The 8,714-nt window shown below is 34.3% G+C and overlaps 1 protein-coding gene across 1 annotated transcript; it reads right to left on the reverse strand.

Moving 5' to 3' along the window:
- Nucleotides 1-5,809: 5,809 nt before the first annotated feature.
- Nucleotides 5,810-7,552, reverse strand: LOC130738747 (nudix hydrolase 18, mitochondrial-like). The gene is made up of 5 exons (XM_057590884.1): nucleotides 7,206-7,552; nucleotides 6,807-6,906; nucleotides 6,615-6,698; nucleotides 6,382-6,510; nucleotides 5,810-6,259 (listed from the first exon to the last, which is right to left on the reverse strand). The coding sequence occupies exons 1-5, from the start codon at nucleotides 7,382-7,384 to the stop codon at nucleotides 6,146-6,148; spliced, it is 606 nt and encodes a 201-aa protein (XP_057446867.1). The 5' UTR covers nucleotides 7,385-7,552; the 3' UTR covers nucleotides 5,810-6,145.
- Nucleotides 7,553-8,714: the final 1,162 nt, after the last annotated feature.

Below are 8,714 nucleotides of genomic sequence, written 5' to 3' on the forward strand. Positions count from 1 at the left end.
CAGGGGCAGAGCGCCGCGCTGCGCGTGGTGGTTTCTGGTGGTTGTCGTTTAACGCAGTGTAACAAAAAAAAACTGACTTTCTTCTTCTTTTGTTCACTGAAATTGTACTTTGATGGTACAATCTGGAAGCAAGGGAGATCTGGAAGAGGGGAATGGTGTTCGCCGGTGGCAGAATCTATCTGGAAGATAACAAGGTCGGGGAAGGAGATCTATTATTGTCTAAAGAGTAAATAAATTAAGGGTATCCCTGTCATCACACTCTAAAATTTGAAGTGTAGCATGGTGAGTCAGTTTTTAACTGACCCACCGAAGACGTCGTCACCTTTTTCTCTCTTTACAAACTTATATAAAAACAAAAGCATAAATGTTGTAACCACAAATTTCTACTATTTATGTCATTAATTTATTCATAATCATTGTTGGATATTTGACCCTGAACAACAACCTTGAGACAGTAACAGAACCTGCAACAAAATAAGTAGAGTCGCGAAAATCAATTCGCTATCCTTGAAGGTTTTATCCCAGAATATCCAGAATACCTCCCCAGGATTAAACAGCTTCCTCCGGCGTGGTCGGGTAATAGAACTGGTGAGAAACCAAATAATATTGAATAATATTAAAATTCGGCCTCTATTTATAAGCATAAAATCCGTTAATATGAAGGTAAACTGACATTTGAATTTTGAAGGGAATGAACGGTGCACATGCGAAAATAAAGATTTTTCAGATAAGAAGAAAATTTCAGCAAAAAGCAAGCCCAACCCATGTACGCAGGGGGCAAATTGGAGGATTGACCCATCTCATATTAGGGTTTGGTATATAAACTCATAGAAAGTTCAAGGCATAAGTAATGTGAGACTTAGAACTTTTAAAATATCACATACTCTCCAACAATCATAATAGTCATCAACACATATGCTGATATGCAAAATATGTATCTTTTCCAATATATTGTGATTTTGTAAATTATTAAGTAAAACAAAAGTAAACTCTCAAAATAATTGATATTTAAAAAAAAAAAGAGCAAATGATTGCGTTTCTTATTCACCTAATCTCATGTATAATTTATAAGCACCAGTTGACTCTATCTAACTTCCTTGCACGTATATATGCGGCCGCTTATTCCATTCATATCCCAAATCTCATCGATATCCACTGAGCCATTGACCCACTCCAAGTCGTCTCTAAACTAAACCACATATACACAAATTGTTCTTCTAGATGCTAGTACTTTTTTCTTGATATTTGGTACTAGTAAACTCTCACAAAACTGTGAACTCCCTCTACCACGCTTCATGATATGAAAGTTTAGCATAATTGATGTTTTCCCACATCATTTGATAGGTACTTTACCAAGCATGATTGATAATTTGAAATTTTTATTGCAACATCATTTGGCTTGAAACCCCGGCGACCCACAGAGTTGGAGATAAATACAGACCACATCTACATCAACTTTTTTGGCTATCCAATCAAAATCATGCAATAATGTTTTTTTTTTTGAAAAGAGCAATAATGTTTGTTACTTTTAATTTTAATGTGTGTTTCCATAAATGTTTCAAAAATCCGCCGAAAACTCAACTAGTCTAGAACTGATTTAAGGTTTAAAAGATTCAACCGAATTGTGGTTTAAATTGCTAATAAACAGTACATAAAGATATTAAACTAACTAACATCTAAATGCAAGATGCATAAGCAAAGGAAGGAGATCTCCTCCAAACTTGGACTAGGATGTCACATCTCCCTGCCTCACGAGCTAAACAGTCCACGGTATTATTCTTTTCACATTGCACATGAGTGAACTGAATACTCTAAAATCTCACCATCATGCTCCTAATACGATCGGCAACATCACGGGCCCAATACAAACTAACATCCTCATTTGTTTGTATCACAGTAACCACTTGTAGTCTGTCTAATGAGCACAGTACACACTTAATATTGAGATTCAAAGCATGTTGAAGCCCCATCTCCACTGTTGTAATTTCTGCTAGAAATGCACTGCCTGGTCCAGCGCTACGGAAAATACCAGATACCCAATCAGTCGCAACATCTCAAAGAACTGTCGCGCACCCCATTCGATTCAGCAACATATTACAGCTGCCATCGGTGGCAATTCGCACAGCAGCATATGAAATCATTGGACCCAAATTTGTGCTAAAGGTTGATAGTTGAGGTTGATGCAGCAACGCCCTCTACCATAAATTGATGTCCCTCGGAACACTCTGCATGACTTGATTGAGTGTCCAATGGTGCTCACCAAAGACTTTGTGGTTTCTCCACCGCCACGTCCACCATAGCACAACAATGCCTGAAACATTGTTTTAATTCCGTAACAGGATATGAAACCAATCAACAAAAGCAATGTGATTCGCAAGGGGAGGCAAGATAGATCCAAACTAGGACCAAACAGTGCAAGAATATGGGTATCCTCGAAAAATGTGGTCCATATCTTCCTGATCTGCATCACACCTTGGGCAAGCCGCATTCAACACCAAATGACACTGGTGATGCTTCTCATTAGTGGGTAGCTCTCCTTTCCCGATACGCCAAAAGAAAAATCGGATTCTTTGAGGGACTTTTGCCTTCCACAAGAGGCACCAAACACTGGCATGCGTAATTAATTCTATCTAGTTGAAATAATGTTTGAATGTACTAATAAAATTGATTTTATGAGTGGAGAATTTATTCACTTGTTACAACAAAAAGTTGTTTCTCCTTTGAACATAATCAATTTTAAAATTTTATAATTATATTTCATAACATTACTCTACTAAAACCAATGTTGGGCCAGTATTATTTTAAGAGAAAAAGAATACTGCACCGACCGTCAACCAATCAGATTTCAAAGATGTGTCACGTCAATTAATGAAATTAAATAAAAAGAGAAATTTTCTCACATCCTTGCAATCCAATTGGTTGATCATGTAAAAAAAATTTACACCATCAGTGCATAGAAATTAAACTTTTATTTTAACTTATTATTTTAAATGAATACTAATTTACATTATATCATATAAGTAGTTCAATTAGTTCACTGAATCATTTTTATAAAGAATTATAACACCTAATTAAGCAATGAGCATGCGCCCCTTGTTTTGATCAGAATGATAACTTTTATAGCTGAAGCTTTCAAGGAGGAAATAGTTTACTTTAGTTGATAGCTATCCTTTAATAAATTAGAAATATGTTAGATAAAAATTAAAACGAAATGCATTTTATATGGATTGAAAGTATTAAAGAAAAATTAAAAATTAGATATCTTCTATATCTACTCAATCGTTGTCTTCACTCTTTCGTCTGAACTGCAACATACACACTTAACATATATAATTCACAGTCTGATGGTATCAAAATTGTGCACAATAAAGTGCTCTTGTTTTTGTCTTTTCTTGGATAAAAGCGGCTTCTAGTAAAAAGACAATGAAAACAGTGGAGCTGCGTGTGGCTGTAAAATTTGACCATTATCAAAGCCGGGATTTTACAGATTTTAACACATAAAAGGTGAAGTGAAGTTTTGTAGGTGATAAATTTAATGGAAATCCAAACACACTTAATTATAAAAGTCTCTAGTTAGAGAAAAGGTCAATTCTATTGATAACACCAGTTTGGGTACGAGTTTATCTTTAAAATGCACTAAATAAGTTCTAATTAATCATCCAAACGGGTAGGTAGTATTAATCTAAAGCTCTGTTAAATAACTAATTTTCCCTCATAGAAATTAATTAACTAAACTAGTAGCTTCTAACTACCCACTAACTAATTACATTATTTATTAACTCTAACACCGTACCCCTCAAGTTGGGAGGTAAAGATTATGGAAACTCTCTCAAGTTGGTTCTACATAATTTATAGTAAGCTTAAAAAAACAACATGATAAAAACATTTAGAAATTAATTTGTGGCACTAACAATATCCTTATTCCCTTTCGCGGATCTTAAGAGTAAGAGCAAAACTATTTATGACAACCTCTATTAGGGATTGCAATTTCCACCTGAAGATGAAGTTTTTTGTGTGAGGAGGATTTCCCCGTTTGGGACCCCGACCTTGGGGAATATTTCTCTGTGAGGAAGAGGATGAGAACCCCTTGATAATGTTTTTTGCAAATTAGATTACGGAAGCGTGTACAGTGAACTAGAGTAGACACCGTGGTAAGCCTTTATGTTTCATATTTCTGATTTGCGGGAAGATGAAAACTCGTACCTAACGAGATAAAACCCAGAACTAGCGAGGAGAATGAGGAGAAAATGTCCCGAACTCTTCTCAATCTCCAGTTATGAGGAAGATAAGGAGGAGGATGGAAAGAGGTGAGGAGAACAAGGGAGATTGTGGGGGAAGAATATGGTGAATGAGTTGAAAGATATTAGAATTAGGTAGGCCTAACTCAATCCAAAAACTAGCTCAAAAGTTTAGGTTTGCACTATCCTTATAAAACTTATCTATGCTCTATCTCTAGTCAATGTGAGACTTCTAACAAAAGATTGTGGAGTTGGGAAGAGGGATGGTGGAAAAGTATGATAGAGATAATTTTGGGAAAATAGAAAAGGGGATAGTATTGAAATGTTAAGAGGTGGCATGAATAGCTTTAGGCTAGGAGTAATATGAGAATTTCACCCAAAATGGGTAGTGCGAAGAGAAATCTACTTGGTACACATAGTAGTTCTCTTTTATGTTTAAGGATGATTCATATTATTACATAAGATTTAGTAGTTCTTTGTAAGGCACATTTAGTTGTTTTAATTTAGAATCAGAGAAGTAAAAAAAGAAATATACCTAGGTGATAGGCTGATAGCATTACATACTAAGCATGTTGTTGAAAGCAGATTGTGTAACCTTCAGTTAATTTATAGAAGAAGATAATAACTTAACTTACATAAATTAACAAACACACAAAACTTCAAACTATGGAAGAAAATAATAGACAAAAAAATCATCAAACCGACTCTTTTAATTAATGATGTGATGCAAGTAGACAGTAGTGGTCCTTCAGAATTGTCCAAGTCCTCGTATGCCACTCCCTATGGACCACTTGGGTAGTTGGGCTAATGTGAAGGGTAGAGTGAGTAGAGTAAATTCATTTTAGCAAAGCTTTAATTACATTTTTTTGTCCCTATATGTTTGAGAATGTGTGCTTTTCATTTCTGTAGTTTCAATTGCCATTCATTTATTAAATAGTATGTACTGTAAATATTAAATTTTATTACATTACAACATCTGGAAATCTAAAAAGAGTTAAAAACAAAACAGAGTAACTGATAGAGTGGTGAAACTGAAAGAGCTCAATGTCTCAGTAATCAGTAATGGGGGACAACCCCTGCAACTAGGAGAAGATGAGGCCAAGAAGGACTAGTTTCACATGAAAGAAGGACTCGATGGGGCCATGAGTGGTGTGACATAAGGATCAATTGGGGATGGAAAATAGGTTCATAATGTCTATTTAAATTTGAACAGGATTAAATCGTTTTTCTTATAACTAATTTTCAAACTTCATTACATTTTAAGGGTATTGAGTTTTTTAAATATTGCATTGTTTTAAGTTCATTGTTACAACATTGTAAAAATAAATATGTTACCCAAATCAACATAAAACATTTATGCAAAACATATTTAGACTATTGTTATCAAACTCTTAAAGAATTTAATATGTACACATCACTGTTAAAATTCTTTACATCAACATCTAACATAACATGCTCAGAAACAGGTGTATACCTTTTCTGTAATATATTAGTAGAATGAATTTAGAGCAACCATGTATAAATGATCTTAAATGGCAAAACCTTCCATAATAGACTGTTAAAGAATCAAATGAATAAACGAATGAATTGAATTGATTTGACTTTGTACATCTCCAGTTGAACTCTATCGCTACATCTCAACTACATTTTACAAATTCGCAATCTTAAGATGGATTAATGAAAATCATGGTGGGAAGTTGCTTCTATGCCACAATTTTGGCTCGTCATGGTTTTCTACCGGGTATCGAAACATGCACTAAGCACCAAAACCATGAGCCGCAGTAGTTTCCAAGTTCACCACTTTGATCTCAATTTCTCTGTCCTAGTATCTTGTGAATGCTTCTGTACTACCACTTTGTAGATTCCAAAAGCAAAGGAACACCCTACAATTAACAACCTCTACTTAATTAAAACTCCATCTTTTTTGGCTGAACTTTAGTACTTTGTCTATTAACCAACTCATCTAAAGCTTCTTTCATCCAAGCATATGGGCATATTTCTTTTGCTTCAGCCACAGTAATCTGCATGATGCAAATCAATGAAACTTTAGGACACCAAACAAATATGTTAATTAAGAAATTTGCAATTGGGAAGTTGAATTGACTGGTGAATACACTGAATAGAGGCTATGTAGTTAACTTACCCATTTTCTTCTTCTTGTGTTCATCTCAGGCCAGTTATCCAACTCCTTGCTAACAAGCAAAGGGAACATGTATCCCTCATGTACTGTGGGTTGGCGTTTGCTTTTGTAATACCATTTACCCAATTTACTCTGCAAGAGAAAGCAACCAAAGTACACAAGGTAAGAATTCATTCAAAGGACTAATCAATTTTGGAAAGGAATTAAATCTTAAAAAAGTGGTTCTAGATACTCACTTCAACACTGCCAACAACCCCAGCTTCCTCAATGGTTTCCCTTAAAGCAGCCTGCTCCATGGATTCATCAGATTCCCAACCACCCTGAAAAAAGAAAAAAAAATCAGGAACATGACAAAAAAAAAGTGAAATTGTACCAAAATTCAACATCAATTGCCATAACAGTCACAAGTTGTGGAGAGGAAACAATACCTTTGGGAACTGCATTCCATGACCCTTTTGAGCACTAATCACAAGAACCTCTATTTCCTTGTCCTGTGTTTCATTTCTCTTGTATCTGTAGGGAATGCATCTGTTCATTTCCAAAATCACAATAACCAAGTTAGATTAATAATCAAACCCACAAAATATCCAAACCACAAAAAAAATAAAAAATAAAAAATAAAAAATAAAAAATCCTTCCAATGATTCCATGATAGAATCAAAAGGAAACCCTTTTAACCCATTTAGAGAAAACCCAATTGAGAAAACCTTGTAAAGTTCAAAACTTTTCCATCATCATCAATTCCAGACATTAAAATTCCAACTTCAATTAACATGAAATAAGAAACCCCAGAACAGGAAAATCACAAAGGAGAAAAAGAAACGCACCCTACAACAAGACGACAGCCTTTGTCATAACGCTGCAAATGCCTGCCAGTACGTGGAGAAACCAAGCTAATAACATTCTCCAACTGCTTAGGGAACAAATCCTTGGTAACTTTCTTATTAGAGAAAAACAAAGGGTAGAAGAATTTAAAGGCCAAATTTCTAGAAAGCAAGAGACCCATAACGCTTTTAATAATTGTTGTTGTTGTTACAGAGATGATGAATGATTGAAGAGGAGAAGAGAGAAGAAGATGAAGAAGATTAGAGGAAATGAAGAAGGGACATGAATGAATGAATGATTGGTGTTGGAGAAATGAAGAGAGGAGAGAGGATATATATCTACCTGTCTGTGCGTGGAAAGAGCATGTGTTGAGCGCGTGGTGGTTATTACTATTGCGTTCAAACACATAACGACATGGACCAGTGCGTTTCCTCTCACGCGCATTAATATTTGAAAAACGTTTTTATTTTTTATTTTGAAAAATATGGGCCAGCTAGTTGTAAATTGTAATTTTGGGTTCTCCTATTATGCACCACTACATCACTTACTTTGACCGGCTATAGCAGGTCAATAAATTATTATTTTTTTTAAAAAAATATCATTAAAATTTTTTTATATATTAAATTTGTTTAAAAAAGATGTGTTGACCTGTTATACCAGGTTAAAAAAAGTGGTGTAAAATTACATCACTCTAAAATGGTAGGGGTCACTTGTAATTTCTTATCATCTCATATACTCCTACTTTTTTTTATACATATACACTCCTAGTTAGAGCATCTCCAATGTAAGGTTCTTACTTCTTATTTTGGAGTTAAGAACTAAGAACTTTACCATTGGAGGTGCTGACATGAACTTCTTAGTTCTTAAAAATAAGAACTCAGTTCTTATATAAGGAGTTTGTTTTTTGAGTTCTTAGCTTAAAATATTAATTATTTCTCTCTCATATAAATCACTCTATTACTTTATGAGTTTTGTTTTATTACATTATGAAAATAAAAAGTATAAATAATGTGGTTGGTGGGACCAAATAAATAGTGGTAAGAAATAAGAACTGATGGTTGGATCAAAATTGATTGAGAGTTTCTTAAACACATGTGACAATACGGGCCCACATGAATAGTGCTAAGAACTAAGAAATAAGAACTAGCATTGGAGATGCTCTCTCCAATGCTAGTTATTAGAGGTGAGTTCTTAAGCTAAGAGCTAAGAGCATCTCAAATGCTAGGTTCTTAAATCTTAACAATATTCATGTGGTTTCGCACTGCCAAACTCTTTGTAGATTTTGCTCAAACTATGAGTTATTAGTTCTCAACTTTATTCATCTGGTCTCACAATACCATTATATTAGTAATATTTTTTATTTTCATATAATTTAAATTTAAATTTAAATGCAAAACCGATACTTAAATTAAATTATTTGATTAATGAGAGAAAGAAAATTAATTGCTTATGCTAAGAACTCAAAAAGTAAAATTCCTTATATAAGAGCATCTTCAATGCTAGGTTCTTAG

The sequence above is a fragment of the Lotus japonicus genome, chromosome 2 (genome assembly GCF_012489685.1).
Source record: "Lotus japonicus ecotype B-129 chromosome 2, LjGifu_v1.2".
NCBI classification, from domain to species: Eukaryota; Viridiplantae; Streptophyta; class Magnoliopsida; order Fabales; family Fabaceae; genus Lotus; species Lotus japonicus.

Bases quoted from the DNA above. Each gene is read 5' to 3' on its own strand.
- LOC130738747 (XM_057590884.1), bottom strand. From the start codon at position 7,384: ATGGGTCTCTTGCTTTCTAGAAATTTGGCCTTTAAATTCTTCTACCCT. The intron at 6,907-7,205 runs GTGCGTTTCTTT...GGAAATGAACAG, and splicing joins GGCTGTCGTCTTGTTGTAGG to ATGCATTCCCTACAGATACA. The intron at 6,699-6,806 runs GTATTGTTTCCT...TTCTTTTTTCAG, and splicing joins ATGGAATGCAGTTCCCAAAG to GGTGGTTGGGAATCTGATGA.